The sequence below is a fragment of the Taudactylus pleione genome, unplaced genomic scaffold, assembly GCF_031769625.1.
Source record: "Taudactylus pleione unplaced genomic scaffold, aTauple2 ptg000109l, whole genome shotgun sequence".
In the NCBI taxonomy this organism is placed as follows: domain Eukaryota; kingdom Metazoa; phylum Chordata; class Amphibia; order Anura; family Myobatrachidae; genus Taudactylus; species Taudactylus pleione.
In genome coordinates, this window is record NW_028284511.1 from 9,136,800 (window position 1) to 9,155,537 (window position 18,738).

An 18,738-nucleotide genomic window follows, 5' to 3' on the forward strand; every position below is an offset into this window, starting at 1 on the left:
GAAGGTGCTTGAAAACGGGGAGTGGAATTCAGAACGCAGGCGTGCTTAAAGGTCAAAACGGGCGTTTTATGGGTGTGCATAATTAATACAGCAGCGTCATCGACCACGTCACTTGGTTGTTTTATAGTCAGAACTGCTCGCAATATAGCGGTAGGAAAAACCAGCCACAAGAATAGCGAGCAGTTCATACGCTGTTCGATGTACTCGATTAATCTAATAAATAGCGGATATGACGTATGATGCGAGCGGCCAGGGGGCGTATTTTTCAAATAAACGACCGCATGTTTTGTTCGCTCGTTCAGACATAGAGGCGGCAACAGATCGCAAAGAGTGAACGGTTCATTTTTCTGAATGAGCAAGCGACTAATAGCATCTGGCTCTGAATCAGACCCAAAGTTCCTATCCGGATCAGACCCGGAATTTTGCCGGCACCGACTCGGGATATTCCCGAGTCGACGCCGCTCACACCGGAGTCGGGTCTGCATAGACCCGGCTTTTCCGGAGAGAAAGTGGTCGTTTGGAGATGACGTCATCTCCAAGTGTCACTGAAGCCGGACCAATTGGCCGGCTAGCAGCGCACTCCAGGTCAATGTGACCCGGAGTGCGCTGTTCTCACAGCAGGGTTTCATGGGCTACGCCCGTGTTAAACCCTGCTGGTTACCTGGGTTGGATTGCTGGGTCACGCGACCCGGCGATCCAACCCTCTCCCCTTTTACACCAGGGAGCTGCCTGTGTTAATCCTTCAAAAACCCGGGTTTTAGCTCCGGTGTAAAAGGGGTATTATTCGGTCAAGTATAAACATAATGATCTAATGCATTATATTATCTTAGCAACATATCATTGTCACATACTGTAAGCTGGATACACACTGTACAGTGCTGTAACAGGGCTCTATGCAGTAGCGCTAGTGGCTGCAGGGCTGTACGGTGCCAGTCCAGGTACCCTGCAAGACACTTGCAGGTGCCACGGTGCAGCAACGGGGCTACCCACAGGGCCATGCGCTCTCTGCGAGGGCACTGCTCCCCCACCCCTTAGAAGATGGTCATCAGATGTACATATTCTAATTTAAAACACTCGTTTGTTATGATGAAAGGTTACAATTATCAACAGAAATTAGACTTTTTTTCTGCTGGATACAAATTAACCACAGAGTTGCTGTTTCAGCTGTGGTGTTACCAATTCATTTAAACTCATCAAGTTGTACTATGAGGACCTCCTATATCTTTCTTGGATTTAATTTGTTTTATACTGAGTCTAGATATATGCCATTAGAAAAGCAGTCTAGTGATTGTGTATTCATAATAATTTTGTTGCATTTCATTGTGTATTTCTTTTAAGTATATGTGACACATGTTATTAAATATGTAAAACTGATAGCGCCTTCAATTACTTGCTTGTTTTTATGTTGTTTTGTGGGTGAAATATAATCCCCATATTGTTTTTAAGGCTGCAGTTTTAGCAGAATAGGCAATTATGCTTCACTTGATTAAATATCAGATTATTTTTTATTTAGTGGTTAGGAGATATGTCCATAAAAAGTATACATTTAGGTGATAAACGCTGACTGGGGTTTGGCAATCCCTATTGGCGGCATGGCTCCCAGCCAGTTCCGAGACGGGGTACTTTCTACACTCTTCTATCTGTGATCCTGCAGAGGAGTAAAAAGAAGCAAAACCAAGGTAGAAACGGAGAAATGAATCCCAGGCAGAACTAATGGATCCAAGACAAATTGATCAATATGAATAAAAACATATTGATGTGAAAAGTGTCTTACATGACTGAAATTGTTTCCCTGAATATTATGTTTATTATGCTTTTTTGAGTGAAATGTATGTATTATTTAGTTTTTTTGTATATTAGTTGTAATGTATACTGATTATTTACCAAGTGGTTCTACTACAATCTAGTTGAATACATTCTAAAAACCTCTGTATTTCTTACTTGTCCTGAAGGAAATGCTCAGAATGTGTTTGCTGTGCAAAATAATGGAAACATAACAATGAACAAGGCAATAGATACACTAGGAACAATATTTCTACAAGTTATGGTAGGTATTGGTGAATAGGCTGGAAGTGATAAGCTATAGATCACCAGAGAGGGATGATAAAGAGGCAGAAAGAATGTTAAACCAAGCAATGAGCAGGACATTATCATGGCAAACTGAGAGGAAAAGATATTCACACATCCAATCTGTTGAATCAATACTGTATATGAAAGTATGTAGAAAAAAGAAGACTCTTGGTTGGGGGCACTCGAAATACTGTATCAATAGTGAAAACTCCCTATCACGATGCACGAGTCAATTTTTCTATGCCGTGCACCTGCTCTGGAGGAATAACTAGCGAACGTTGCTGGGAGATACATTCCCCCCAGTATATATTTACTCTTTATTTACTCTTGACTAATCAGATACCACTCTGCATAATCACTGCAGGGAAGTGTTTTACTTATTACTTATTTACTTTTCCGGCTAACCGGATCAGGGTGCTTCATATTCACCTTTGCTCCTCTATGACCCAATATTGACTACATAGTGGCTCAGGAACTTGCAATCTTAAACAAGAATCATAGATATTATTATGTATGTCTTATACTTCAAACAGTAATAATTTACATGTAGATTCCTCTATGTATGAAATTGCTAAGGGACAATTGCACAGATAGAGAGTATTTTCTGCACTCTCTCATCAGTCTGCCTCTTGTACCTGTCCTGCAATGTCTTCTGATATCAGGAGAGTCACAACTGGTGCACACTGACAGCAGAGGTGTCCTTTCTCTTTCTTCCTACCAGCTGCCAACCCCGTTCTCTCATCCCGTGTCCTCTGTTTTTACATGACACAGTGACAGCAGAAACGGGGGAGACATTTGTCTGGGCCCCTTTTGGTACTGCCTACAGGAATTCATATACCCCTGTGCAATGGTTTGCCTTATGATAACTATATGTATTTCATTCCCTGATCTAGGTGACACAGTGACTAAATGTCTGTTATAATTATACTAAATATTATGTCCTAGGCTAATCTATAGCCAGTCATTTATACACAGTAAGCATTCTGTGTATAGCATCCTGAAAAGCACCACGTGTGTACTGTAAAATACTATGACTTTTGCTAAATAGATAGTATCAGATTGATATTCATTTAGAAACCTGCTACAGAAACCCTAACAGTATAAAAACCAACGAAATTGTATAATAAGCTCTAATAATATAAACTGACATATGTCATGTATATGCAAATTGTTTAAATTTCATGCAGCCAATCTTTCAAACATATCTTGGTATAACTTTTAGCTATCATTTGACATACTGGCTTAACATATACGCCAAATTGACACTACGGTGTACTGTTGTGCTAAACGACTGTTATGGTGATTTTTGCATGCCCATTTGTGTGAGCAACTGATTAGTCATATGCAATTTTAGGAGAATTCAAAAATAATATTTGATAATCACAGCTTGTTGATTCATTCTAACAAGAATAATATTCGCCTGAACTTAGCTTAATTAGCTTATTTTTTCACATCATTTATTGGTGTCACGTGCACCATTTGTCCCACTTGCCTGAGTGGTTTAGTGGAAGATTTTTGTGTTGTATGTTGTATGTAATGTATTGTTGAGTATCTATTGTTTTAAAATCCTGAATATTAAAAGTTAAGTTTTAGTATCACTAGTTTTCACTATTGATACAGTATTTCGAGTGCCCCCAACCAAGAGTCTTCTTTTTTCTACATGCTTTCATATATCTTGTATTAGTCTGACTCAGGGTAGCACCGCCAACTCAAAAATTTAATCTATCTCCAATTTTGGATATTATGATTGGTGTATAAGTTGGTTTGGCCAGGAATATATTACCTCATCCCATTCTAGTGTATCGTATACACCAGGGATGTTCTTACTACTGGTCTTTGTCTGTTTTTTCCTGTGCGGGCTCTAAAGATACTTTTTTGAATCAATACTGTATTAAGGCTTTATGTCCTGCATCATTTTTAATAAATATAATTATTGGTACTTGTGTACTTTACGGACTCAGGGTCTCATTCAGAACCGCTCGCGAGCGCTGTACGCTCGCAAGCGGGTCGATGTTACCCAAATGCACATGCGCATGACGGAGGCGCCTCCGTCGTGCGCATGCGGGAGACGGGGAAGCCGTCGCTCGGGGTCTCGCACCAAAGGGGGCGTGCTGTCGATGGTGATTGACAGCACGCCCCTTTTGGTGGGCATGCCGGGGGCGTGGCTGCCCAGACGGAGGCGTTCCCATGGGAACGCCTACCGTTTGGGTCCGACCCCACTGATATCACTAGTGATGTCAGTGGGAGTATTTTTGGCTCTGATAGAGCCAAAAGCACTCCCGGCTTGCGGCAGACGAGACCCTACCACAAGGGTCTCGTCGCAAGCCCGATGGTCGCGATGGTCTTGACCATCGCGACCATCTTTTGGCTGCTCGCATAAGCTGTGGGTTGTCACCCACAGCTATGCGAGCGGCCAGGAGGCCGCTCCAATTTTAGGTAGGCCGGCCCTGATTCAGAGCGAGCGCTCTGGTCAGAGCGTCCGGCTCTGAATCAGGGCCTCATTGCAGAGAGAACCCAATGAATGTTTTAAATGGTACTTGTGTAGTTTACGTACACACGTACCGAAAGTTGTCCCCACCTAAAGAAGAAAGTTGTCCCCTTGCGGGCTCGCTGCGCTCACCATACTTTGGGCTCGGTGGCTCGCTCCGCTCACCACAGGGTTATATTCCCTGTCTATTTACACTTGGATGGTAGGGAATGACGCTGCACACTGGGAATGATGCTGGACACTGGCTGACGAAGTCAGGGTCCTGTCCGTGAAGGGGATTTAGACATTACCATGATTGATAATAATAATAATGAGCGTAGGACACTTGGGTTCTCTCTGCAATGAGTCCGTAAAGTACCCAAGTACCTAATTATTATTTTTTTCATTCTATTTTGCCTAATTTCCATCTTGGAAAAAAAAAATAATAAAAAAAAAATATATATATATATATATATATATATATAAAATTTTTTATTTATTTATCTTAGAAAAGTCAATAGTTGGTGACTGATGGGAAGATACATAGAAACGTCAGGCTAATTTCAGTGTATCTGATTGAATTGGATGACCAAATAGTGTGGCCAGATCTAGGTATATGAGTCAGGGGAATGACATATATTTTCATGCAGTGTGAGACCTTTTTATATTTCGTTCCTTATACACAGACAAACTATGTGGACCAAAGGTAGGTGGACAATGAAACTTGTGTATGATCCCTGAATGTATACGATCAGTAAGAAATGTTTCTTCTTGGTAAGACACTGTTTTTGTCTTCGTCTCCAGGCTTACCAATTTGACGATGCCTTGAGATATTCCCTAACCACAGTGCAGATTGAAGTGAAAGAGAAGAGCAATTTCCCACCAGCTTTTGAAAGTCCCATTTACTATGGCAATGTTGCCACAGGTTCTGAAACCAAAAGCTTTGTCAGAGATTCCAGTGACCAGAATAGACCTCTTGAAGTGTTTGCTGCAGATGATGATTTCCCAGATGTAGGTATCTCAGACTTTGGGTCCCTGGGAAGGTAAAAAGAAAATAATGCAACAAAAATGATTTATTATCATCTAAATATAAAAAAAGCTAATTTCAATAAAAATACAATATTGTCATACAATATAAAGCAATGAAATATAAATATCAATAATAAAATATATCAGATGCATATGGGGTGAATTTGCATGATATTGCTATATTATAAGCATACAATCTTGATTTTATTCCAGACTATTAGGGGTATATTTGCTAAAGTGTGGGTCATTAGAAGTGGGGTTGTTGCCCATAGAAACCAATCAGATTCTAGCTATTATCTTCTAGAAAGTGCTATATAAATGATAACTAGAATCTGATTGGTTGTTATGGGCAACAACTCCACTTCTAAAAACCTGCACTTTAGTAAATATACCATACCAGTCAATTAATAGTCAAGGGGGTAAATTTACTAAGGTGAGAGTTTTTAGAAGTGAGTTTTAGAAGAGATGTTGCCCATAGCAACCAATCAGATTCTACTTATCATTTAACTAGCACCTTCTAGAAGATAATAGCTAGAATCTGATTGGTTGCTATGGGCAACATCTCTTGTAAAACTCAGTTCTTTAAACTCTCACTTTAGTACCCCAAGGTGTTCACAAAAGGGGCTTCTTACAGAGAGCGTATTGCAATCTGGTTTTTGGTGTAAACATGAAATGCTTGTAGACATAAATATTTAAGTGGAAAAAATCATAAGAGGCGCTATGAATATGTATAAGTATAAGTGGTTGGGAGATCATATGTAAATTAAATCAGAATTGAATTGAATCAGCTGAAGTGTAAGTGAAACTTGCTCGGTAGTAATGTACTTGCATACTATTACTGTTAAGAGTCACTCTCGTTGACTCTTTGTTATCTTTAGTATTTTGCTTGTTATTTTTTATTGATAATAAATAAAAGTTAGATTTTAACAAATGTTTTAAATTTAGATTATTAATAGTGCCCCCAAAAGGGTTTTGCTTTGATTTTTTTTTTGGCTCTTTTGCAAAATTCCCTGGGTATAATTTTATACTAACTAACCCAGGGAACCACCACCAACACTTCCATCTTATTCTATTTCAGTATAATTTTTCATGAATGAATTGGTTATTGACAGTCACTTGATTTTTCTTCGGCTCTATACAGGATAAAACCCCTTCCCTTGTAGTAATGTAGCAAGGAAGCAAACACAATGTAATCACAAATGTAGCTTATACTGTAGCTGTCTCTCTTGGCTTCAGTGCACACATAGGGCCTGATTTGCGCTCGCTCGTTCAGAAAATAGGGGTGGCTATTCAAATGAACCGTTCGCTCTTTGCGGTCTGTTCACGCCCTATGTCTGAACGAGCGAACAAAACTTGCGGTCGTTTTTTGAAAAAATACGCCCTCTGGCCGCTCGCATCCTACGTCATGTCCGCTATTTATTAGATTAATCGAGTACATCGACCAGGGTATGAACTGCTCGCTATTCTTGTGGTTGGTTTTTGCTACCACAATTTTGCGAGCAGTTCTGGCTATAAAATAACCCAGTGACGTGCTCAATGATGCTGCTGTATTAATTATGCACACCCATAAAACGCCCGTTTTGACCTTTAAGCACGCCTGCTTTCGGATCTCCACTCCCCGTTTTCAAGCACCTTCCCCTGTTACCACCCACATACGCCTCATTCTGTCACTCAAAATAGCAGGCATTCGCTATTTAGCGAACAAATGATTTTCGGCCGCACTGACTGGTTCACGCATGCGTATTACGATCCGTATGCATGCGCAGTTGGGCAAACATCGCTCGGAGCGAACGAGCGGCCGTTTAAGAGTGGCTCTGAATCAGGCCCATTGATAAAATGTACTCTTTTCAAACCAAAACATGAATAGAGAGTGTGTGAATATCTTTTAATATATCATAGAGAATGTCTTTTAAAATATGTAGAATAATCAGTGGCTACCAGTACAGCAATCTTTCAATCAATCGTTAGCATGTGCAGAAAAAGTACATCTAGTTTCATTAATCGATGTCAGTATGTATATAAACATGAGGTTCTTAGTGCACATTTTGATCACATATTGAATGCCTGACTACCATGACAAAGTGTCCTCTTTTAGTTGTGAACCTACACTAACAATTTATCATTTTAATGTGACATTTAATATACTTTGTGTTGGAACAGTAGATAGGTGGGGTGTAGTGCCAAAAAGAAGACAGTCACTTCAAAATATACAAAATTACAATGAAGCTGATCCATACAATCTAATTTCCAAATACATTAGTAGATGCTCTACTACAGTGACAGAATATATAGGGCCTGATGCAGTATGAATCGCTATTGTGATAGTGTACGCAGACGGCCGATTGTTACGTACTGCACATGCATTATCACTACAGTGTGTGTGCGTGAGTTAGCATTGTAATCGTACTGTGATCACACACAGATACAAAGCCATCGCAGATGGAGGGACAGGTCAGCGTTTGAACGCATTGCATGGGCGTGCATAAATTAGCCACTACGATGGCATACACAGCTTGTGTACTCACTGCGTGCGATGCAGCCATTGTACTAGCAGTCAGTACACAGGGCCTGATTCAGCAAGGAACGCAAGTGTGCGCACGCACGCATGCACTCGTCCACTGCGAGAATATGCTAATGAATGCATAAGCAAGGGCGATTGCAGCACAAGAGGCAGATGCCCAGCAATACATAATGCCGCCCCATTTACCCTTCCCTAATGTCCGTACAGATGCGCAAGGCTGAGAGAACATCGAGTAACATCGGAGCAGCACGCAGTCTAAAGGTAGATCTGATCCTGCCGCAAGAGTTGAGAGACATCCTGCACGCAGGGGGATGCCAGGCTGCGTCCGTCATCTCAGTGGCTAATTTATGCATGCCTCTGCAACGGTGTTGCAATGCACTGGCACGCCTGCGCTCGCCCGACCACCTCCCGTCACCACCCACAAACGGCACTTCCTATGAAACACTCTACCTTGGGTCTGCGTAGCCTCTGCTCACGCAGTTCCCATCACAGTTGGTAGTTCGCACACGTGCACTGCGATGCATACACATGGCCAGTGCGACAACATCGGCCAAGTGTGTGGGTTCTCTCCTTTGTGTTCCTTGCTGAATCAGGCCCACAGTGCGGGGTCACTGCAGGATAGTCAAAAACACTAAATGAGAGACATTATTGTATTAAAATGATTACATAAGAATATTCATATAGCTGGCAAATCTATTTATTTATTTAAAAGTTTAATATAATGTCTGATCCCATTATTTCTCATTTGCAGAGGGTGAATCCAGCTATCATATATAAGATAGAAAACAGCACTGACTTCAGTATTCTGCGTGATGGATATATTTTGACTAACACCATATTCAGCTCCTCAGACACCATTGTATTACTGGTGAGTTCTGTTCCTTTATAATGTTGGTATATCTGCCCCAAGTGGTTGAAGTCAATAGTCTGCCTAAGAACATAATAGGAAAAAAATAGTTATCATCAGCGAAAACATAATGCTGATCACAAACTGATGGTTATGTATTCATGCTCTGAATTCATCATGAGCATCTAAGTAATATTAAACAGAAGCACATGATTTTTTTTGTTTAACTGACCCTGGCCTGTATTATATTTCTCTATTTCCTTTTTTCAAATAGGTGACAGCAACTGACAGTGGAACCGCTGAAGCTGCCGCAACCATTGTCACAGTGGAGATTACAGCAGGTAAGTGTTTACCACTGACGTTATGTTAACTCAAGAAAAAACAAGAAGGGGGGACTGCAGATGAGTGGTAAAGTATAATTAATATGTTACGTCACACTGCTTCCTATTAGGGCAGGGGTGAGGAGCCTTTTATCTGCCAAGGGCCATTTTGATATATATAACATTATTCGCGGGCCCAGTGCAGACCATGCACCTTCCATGTGATGTCACACAGGGCGGGGCCACAATAGCTGGTGATTACAGCAATGCTCCGGAGAGCTGTAAGGGGAGCGGTGTGAACATATGAAGCATCCTAAGGATGCTCCAGACGGAACTGCTGCATAGATTCTGGCTGCAGGTTGCCAGTCTAGGCACCCTGCTAGCCCGTAGAGGATAGCAAAAAAAAGCTCAGAGGGCCAGACCAAATGATTCTGAGGGACTTATACAGCCCCCGGGCCTGAGGTTCCCCATCCCTGTATTAGGGGATAATATCTCTATATACTGTATATAAAACTAGTAACATCCCCCGGGAACACTCGCCAGAGCACCCTGCATCTCATGACAACCTATGCCATGTCACTACAGTCCCCTGTATTTGACCGCAACCCCCTGCTTCTCAATCCTGCCCCCTGCTACCAGTGTCACCAGAACCTCCCACTGCTGCTGCCCTCCAGCTGGCTGGGCCCAACCACTGGGATGTGCTTGGAAGGGCAGGAGGATCATAGATGAGAGATTTGTATTTCTCCTGTTCACTGAGGGCATGTGGCTTAGCGGGAACATCATGCTGGAGAAGTAGCACTTCATGGTGGAGGAGTGGTGGCCGGAGTCCGTCTGCAGGTTTCACATAGGGATGGACATCAAAATCCAATGGTTACAAACCATCAATGTGTTTGTTCCGATTGTAGTGTTTTTAACATTTGATGGTGGCAGTCCAATGTTTGCCACCATCGAATAGAAATCATTAGATAGTGTTCCGATGTTTTTTTGTCTTTTTAATTCCTGATAGCTAAACCTCCTCTGGCTCCTTCCTGGCTACTGTATCTGCATCAGGGCATCTTGATGGGCTTGTTTGAGGCTGTCTCTCACTCTCTATCTGCCTCAGATATGACCCTGCTCAGTTCCTGACTCTCTCTCCTCTCTAGGCTTCTACTAAGCAACAGGGCACATTGTTAGCTCTGATTGGCTCTCACTGTCTTAGAGAGCCATTCAGAGTGCAGTACTTGCCCCTGCAGCAGCACATTGCACAATCATACACCAGATTGAGCAGTATGTACATTGCATCGCACAGTCGGCTGGGTCACATATTGTGTAGTTTGTACCTAGCTTAAGACACCTCTTATTTATACAATATTTGAAATTAATTTGAAGTTTAGTCTTAAAATCATAGTATGTCAGCTTGATCATAATTGTATGTGAAGTTGAGTTACAATTCATGTGTTAGCATAGACCTGAAATAAGCTTTTGTTGACAGACAGTAGTAGGTATGTTCACTACAATAAGGAAACATATCATAGAAATCAATATAGAGAAAAAAAAACGTACTAGTATGCAAAATAGGCAGTGACTAATAATTAATCTGTTAAAAACCTTTTTTATTGCATAGTAATCAAATACTCTCAAATTCAGTACCAACATGAAAGTTACAATGTTACTAGTCAACATGCATTGATGTCATATATTCAATTTTGTATACAAATGACAATAAAAAATAGATGTCTCAGCATCTCATTAAAAACAATATATCAGTCCATGAAAGTATCACACATGTAAATAAAAGTTTTAAGCATTTGTACATGGCATTGTGGTATATTGAAAGAGTCTTTAGTAGCAGACTAAAGCCAGGGTCTTCTTTAAATTTACAATTAGAGGTAATATTACCTGCTTCTTTATCCCCTTTAGGTAAAAGTCTCCGGTGTCCAAGTGTTCCGTTGGGCGCTCAGTTAATGTGGTATGGGAGCTCCTGTATACAGCTGCACTGAGTCCCGACCTTAGTGTGCTAAGTCTGCATCTGTCAGTAATATTAGCCGTCTGAGATCCCAAGCCTCCGTGGGTGGTCTCAAGGCTGCAGGACCTGCCGGCTGTAGTAAGTAATTGTGGCTCAGGTTCCAGTACCAGCTTGACTCGTCACCGTACAGAGGGCCTGATTCAGAGCCGAACGCTATTTGCGGACGGTCGTTCTGAAAAAGGGGCTGGATATTTAAATTAAGTGCTCGCTCTTTGCGGTCTGTTGACGCCTCTATGTCTGAACGAGCGAACAAAACATGCTGTTGCTATTTTGAAAAAAACGCCCCCTGGCCGCTCGCATCATACGTCATCTCCGCTATTTATTAGATTAATCGAGTACATCGAAAGGCGTATGAACTGCTCGCTATTCTTGTGGTAGCATTTTCCGCAATCATGCTAGCAGTTCAGGCTAAAAGACAACCAAGTGATGTGGTCGATGACGCTGCTTTGTTAATTATGCACACCCTTAAAACGCCCGTTTTGACCGTTTGGCACGCCTGCGTTCGGATCTCCACTCCCCGTTTTCAAGCACCTTCCCCTGTTACCACCCACAAACGCCTCAATCTGTCACTCAAATTAGCAGGCATTCGCTATTTTTGCGCATGCGTACTAAAACCCATACGCATGTGCAGATGTGCGAACATCGCTCGGAACGAACGAGCGGCCGCTTACGAGCAGCTCTGAATCAGGCCCAGCGAGTGTGTGTGTGTGTGTGGGGGGGTTAATTAGTGAATCCACTGCTTTACATGGACAACAGGTATCAAAAAACATATAATGGCGGTCAGCCCATTAAATCCATCGGGAGTGTCAAATACGACTGAGTGTTGCTAAACTGTGTGATAAAGACTGTTGTACTGTGACACTGTCTACATCCTTCATATAAGACCCTGGCTTTAGTCTGCTATTAAAGACTCTTTCAATATACCACAAGCCAAGACAATCCGACTGTACAGTACTTCATTATTCATCTTGTTTACTGACACATCTAATTGGATGTACAACTGCTAATAACTTTTATTTACATGTGTGATACGTTCATGGACTGATATATTGTTTTTAACCACTTAACTGACAAATTCTTTTTCCAAAAACCGCTCCAAAATTGTCGGTTTCTTTTATGATTGAATTAGGTCAAGAATATAATTTTAAACTTATCCATCACTATTTTATTTGAAAAAAAAATATTTTTTTAAAACACAGTATACCATAAAAATAGCAATTTTTATATTATACTGGAGTGATGGCCATTGACAGCTGTACCATATATATATACACATACATATATATACACATATGCGCCTAATCAGCCGCGTGTGATTTGTTTATTCCGGAGTGCCGCCATGTGGATTACACACACACATATATATATATATATATATATATATATACACACACAGACATATATATATATATATATATATATATATATATATATGTATGACTCCACCAGAAACGGGACGGCACTCAGAGATTAGTAAGCAAAAAATAGTGTATTTTACAACAGCATCTAAAGCGACGTTTCGAGGTATAACCCTCTTTCTCAAGCCTCAGACAAAAAGGACAAACAACCTGAGGCTTGAGAAAGAGGGTTATACCTCGAAACGTCGCTTTAGATGCTGTTGTAAAATACACGATTTTTTTGCTTACTAATCTCTGAGTGCCGTCCCGTTTCCTGTGGAGTCATATGAGATATTTTGGACAGGCACCGGAGGGCTATCAATGTCTATGTGACAGAGTGCCGGCATAGTGGGGACATATATATATATATATATAGATACACATTTTATATATATATATATATAGATACATATATATATATATATATATATATATATATATATATTTATATATATATATATATATATATAGTCTTTTGCCCGGCACTCCTATTAGCACAATAGATGCTGGGTGCACTTTCCAACAGCCCTGGGTCTGTATAGATATCGCTTACAAAGTTTTGAAAGGCACTCCAAAAAATAAAGAAATAAATCCACAACACTCAGCGTGTATGCCAACGTTTCAGAGGACTTTAACCTCTTTTATCAAGACATCATCACAACAATGAACAAAAGCAAACATATATATACTAACTCACCCGTGCAGCACCTACACGCTTCCACCATCCAGCATCCACGACGTCATCACCTGCACCCAGGCTCCAGAGGCGCGTCATCAGGTGGGGGTCGTGTATCGGAACAGTGACCCATCACCATAGCAACACGTGTACACAACACAGGTCATTACAAAGCCTGTGTATAGAGAAATTACACATATATATATATATATGCACACAGACATATATATACAGTATATATATATATAAATATATATATATATATATATATATATATATAGACAGATACACATTTTTATATATATATATATATATATATATATATTAGGGGTGTGCACCGGCCACTTTTCGTGTTTTGGTTTTGGATCTGGATCTTTCTTCGTGTTTTGGATCTGGATTGGTTTTGCCCAAACCACCCTTCCGTGTTTTGGGTTCTGGGTTTTGTGTTTTGGATCTGTATTTTTTTGAAAAAAAGCATAAAAACAGCTTAAATCACAGAATTTGTGGGTTTTTCTGCTCCTATGCAATTATTAACCTCAATAACCTTCATTTCCACTCATTTCCAGTCTATTCTGAACACCTCACACCTCACAATATTGTTTTTATGGCCAAAAGATTGCACCGAGGTAGCTATTCTTGTGGTAGCATTTTCCGCAATCATGCGAGCAGTTCAGGCTAAAAGACAACCAAGTGATGTGGTCGATGACGCTGCTTTGTTAATTATGCACACCCTTAAAACGCCCGTTTTGACCGTTTGGCACGCCTGCGTTCGGATCTCCACTCCCCGTTTTCAAGCACCTTCCCCTGTTACCACCCACAAACGCCTCAATCTGTCACTCAAATTAGCAGGCATTCGCTATTTTTGCGCATGCGTACTAAAACCCATACGCATGTGCAGATGTGCGAACATCGCTCGGAACGAACGAGCGGCCGCTTACGAGCAGCTCTGAATCAGGCCCAGCGAGTGTGTGTGTGTGTGTGTGGGGGGGGTTAATTAGTGAATCCACTGCTTTACATGGACAACAGGTATCAGAAAACATATAATGGCGGTCAGCCCATTAAATCCATCGGGAGTGTCAATTACGACTGAGTGCTGCTAAACTGTGTGATAAAGACTGTTGTACTGTGATGCTGTCTACATCCTTCATATAAGACCCTGGCTTTAGTCTGCTATTAAAGACTCTTTCAATATACCACAAGCCAAGACAATCCGACTGTACAGTACTTCATTATTCATCTTGTTTACTGACACATCTAATTGGATGTACAACTGCTAATAACTTTTATTTACATGTGTGATACGTTCATGGACTGATATATTGTTTTTAACCACTTAACTGACAAATTCTTTTTCCAAAAACCGCTCCAAAATTGTCGGTTTCTTTTATGATTGAATTAGGTCAAGAATATAATTTTAAACTTATCCATCACTATTTTATTTGAAAAAAATATATTTTTTTAAAACACAGTATACCATAAAAATAGCAATTTTTATATTATACTGGAGTGATGGCCATTGACAGCTGTACCATATATATATACACATACATATATATACACATATGCGCCTAATCAGCCGCGTGTGATTTGTTTATTCCGGAGTGCCGCCATGTGGATTACACACACACATATATATATATATATATATATATATATATATATACACACACACAGACATATATATATATATATATATATATATATGTATGACTCCACCAGAAACGGGACGGCACTCAGAGATTAGTAAGCAAAAAATAGTGTATTTTACAACAGCATCTAAAGCGACGTTTCGAGGTATAACCCTCTTTCTCAAGCCTCAGACAAAAAGGACAAAATATATATATTAGGGGTGTGCACCGGCCACTTTTCGTGTTTTGGTTTTGGATCTGGATCTCTCTTCGTGTTTTGGATCTGGATTGGTTTTGCCCAAACCACCATTCCGTGTTTTGGGTTCTGGGTTTTGTGTTTTGGATCTGTATTTTTTTTTAAAAAAAGCATAAAAACAGCTTAAATCACAGAATTTGTGGGTTTTTCTGCTCCTATGCAATTATTAACCTCAATAACCTTCATTTCCACTCATTTCCAGTCTATTCTGAACACCTCACACCTCACAATATTGTTTTTATGGCCAAAAGATTGCACCGAGGTAGCTGGATGACTATGCTAAGCGACACGAGTGGGCGGCACAAACACGTGGCCCATCTAGGAGTGGCACTGCAGTGGCAGACAGGATGGCAGTTTGAAAAACTAGGCTCATCCTCCTCATCCACCGATTCCTTGGATAAAACAGGAAAAAGGTATTTAGGTGTCCCTGGACTGCTTACGGTCTTAGCCAAAGTTTCTGAACTTGACAGTAACTTTTTATGAACGCGCTGCAGGTGCCGTATAAGGGAGGATGTTCCTAGGTGGTTAACGTCCCTACCCCTACTTATTTCACCTTTACATATGGTACATATGGCAAGACAGTTGTTGTCCGGATTCGGATAGAAATATTGCCAGACCAAAGAGGTGGAATGTTTGGTCTTCTGCCCAGGCATGACCGTGATGGGCTTTTTCATCCCACGGACAGCAACTGTCTCCCCCGGAGCCTGATTTAAACAAACCACATCACCATCAGAATCCTCCTCGCCAACTTCCTCCTCAGTGCCAGCTACACCAGTATCCTCATCCTGTTCAACAGTGACATCTTCAATTTGCATATCAGCAAGTGGACTGTGGGTGCTCCTTTCAGCACTTGCAGGGGGTGTGCAAATGGTGGAAAGAGCCACCTCTTCCCGTCCAGTGCTGGGAAGTTCAGGCATCGCAACCGCCACCACACTTGGACTCTCCTTGGGGATTTGTGATATCTTCTTAGAACGCACAGTTCTTCGCTGTGCTTTTGCCAGCTTAACTCGTTTGATTTTTTTAGCGGGAGGAGGGCTTCCATCGTCATATGAAGCTGAACCACTAGTCATGAACATAGGGAAAGACCTTAGCCGTTCCTTGCCACTCCGTGTCGTAAATGGCATAATGTCAAGTTTACGTTTCTCTTCAGATGATTTAAATGTTTTTTTCAAGGTCATTTTCCTGAACTTTGTCATTTGGGATTGTATGTGCCCTCTACTATGACATTGGGCATCGGCCTTGGCAGACGACGTTGATGGCATGTTATCGTCTATGTCATGACTAGTGGCAGCAGCTTCAGCACTAGGAGGAAGTGGTTCTTGATCTTTCCCTATTTTATTTTTATCGGAGAAAGTTTTGGTCCTCCATTTATGTTATACTGATATATACGTGCGGCTAAGGCGCACACAAACACAGAAAATAATTTTTTATTTTTGTTGGAGACTAGTGCACTTTGTGGGTTACACCACCCTTTAAGAAATGAGCCAGCCGGCCCTTTACTTATGGGACACAGGCGCACGCTTGGCGCTGCTTCTTTGTTGATGCACGTGCAGCCACAGTGCACACAATTCACAAACACAGAATTTTTTTTTTAATTTTGTTTGGAGTGCCCTTTGGGGGTTATAGCACCCTTTAGCGGTCAATCAAGCTGGCCCTTAATTTATGGGACACAGGCGCACGCTTGGCACTACTTTGTTGATGCATGTGCGGCTACTGCACACACAATTCACAAACACAAAAAAATATATTTTTTTATTTTGTTTGGAGTGCCCTTTGGGGGTTACAGCACCCTTTAACGGACAAGCCAGCTGGCCTTTTACTTATGGGACACAGGCTCACGCTTGGCGCTGCTCCTTCTTTGATGCACTTGCAGCCACAGTACACACAATTCACAAACACAGAAAATATTTTTTTATTTTGTTTGGAGTGTACTTTGGGGGTTACAGCACCCTTTAACGGTCAAGCCAGCCGGCCCTTTACTTATGACACAGGTGCACGCTTGGCACTACTTTGTTGATGCATGTGCGGCTACTGCGCACACAATTCACAAACACAGAAAATATTTTTTTATTTTGTTTAGAGTGTACTTTGGGGGTTACAGCACCCTTTAGTGGACAAGCCAGCTGGCCCTTTACTTATGACACAGGCACACGCTTGGCACTACTTTGTTGATGCTTGTGCGGCTACTGCGCACACAATTCACAAACACAGAAAATATTTTTTTATTTTGTTTGGAGTGTACTTTGGGGGTTACAGCACCCTTTAACGGTCAAGCCAGCCGGCCCTTTACTTATGACACAGGCGCACGCTTGGCACTACTTTGTTGATGCACGTGCGGCTACTGCGCTCACAATTCACAAACACAAAAAAATATATATTTTTATTTTGTTTGGAGTGTCCTTTGGGGGTTACAGCACCCTTTAATGGACAAGCCAGCTGGCCTTTTACTTATGGGACACAGGCTCACGCTTGGCGCTACTTTGTTGATGCACATGCGGCTACTGCGCACACAATTCACAAACACAAAAAAATATATTTTTTTATTTTGTTTGGAATGCCCTTTGGGGGTTACAGCACCCTTTGACGGACAAGCCAGCCGGCCTTTTACTTATGAGACACAGGCACACGCTTGGCGCTGCTCCTTCGTTGATGCACGTGCAGCCACAGCGCACACAATTCACAAACACAGAAATTTTTTTTTAATTTTATTTGGAGTGCCCTTTGGGGGTCACAGCACCCTTTAGCGGTCAATCAAGCCGGACGTTTATTTATGGGACACAGGCGCATGCTTGGCACTACTTTGTTGATGCACGTGCGGCTACTGCGCACACAATTCACAAACACAGAAAATATTTTTTTATTTTGTTTGGAGTGTACTTTGGGGGTTACAGCACCCTTTAACGGACAAGCCAGCCGGCCCTTTACTTATGACACAGGCGCACGCTTGGCACTACTTTGTTGGCCAGCTGGCCTTTTACTTATGGGACACAGGCGCACGCTTGGCGCTGCTCCTTCTTTGATGCACTTGCAGCCACAGTGCACACAATTCACAAACACAGAAAACATTTTTTTATTTTGTTTGGAGTACCCTTTGGGGGTTACAGCACCCATTAGCGGTCAATCCAGCTGGCCCTTTATTTATGGGACACAGGAGCACGCTTGGCACTACTTTGTTGATGCACGTGCGGCTACTGCGCACACAATTCACAAGCACAAAAAAATATATTTTTTTATTTTGTTTGGAGTGCTCTTTGGGGGTTACAGCACCCTTTAACGGACAAGCCAGCCGGCCTTTTACTTATGGGACACAGGCGCACGCTTGGCGCTGCTCCTTTGTTGATGCACGTGCAGCCACAGTGCACACAATTCACAAACACAGACATTTTTTTTTTTTAGCACTTGGGGGGAGCACCCCTGACAGACAGAGAACCCCCTGGACAACACTACAGCACCCCTTTAGGACTGGGACACTGCACAGGACTTTGGAGTGGACACAGCCCCTATGGACAACTGACTGCACAA

At 41.6% G+C, this 18,738-nt stretch overlaps 1 protein-coding gene across 1 annotated transcript in view; it reads left to right on the forward strand.

Annotated features, from left to right (window-relative positions):
• The window catches only part of CDHR5 (cadherin related family member 5), a 128,924-nt gene that overhangs the window by 52,447 nt on the left and 57,739 nt on the right, over positions 1-18,738 (forward strand). Inside the window, exons 9-12 of the mRNA XM_088471037.1 lie at positions 1,953-2,047; positions 5,342-5,548; positions 8,839-8,955; positions 9,209-9,275. Coding sequence (XP_088327163.1) covers positions 1,953-2,047; positions 5,342-5,548; positions 8,839-8,955; positions 9,209-9,275 — 486 coding nt within the window. The remainder of the gene's footprint in view (positions 1-1,952; positions 2,048-5,341; positions 5,549-8,838; positions 8,956-9,208; positions 9,276-18,738) is intronic.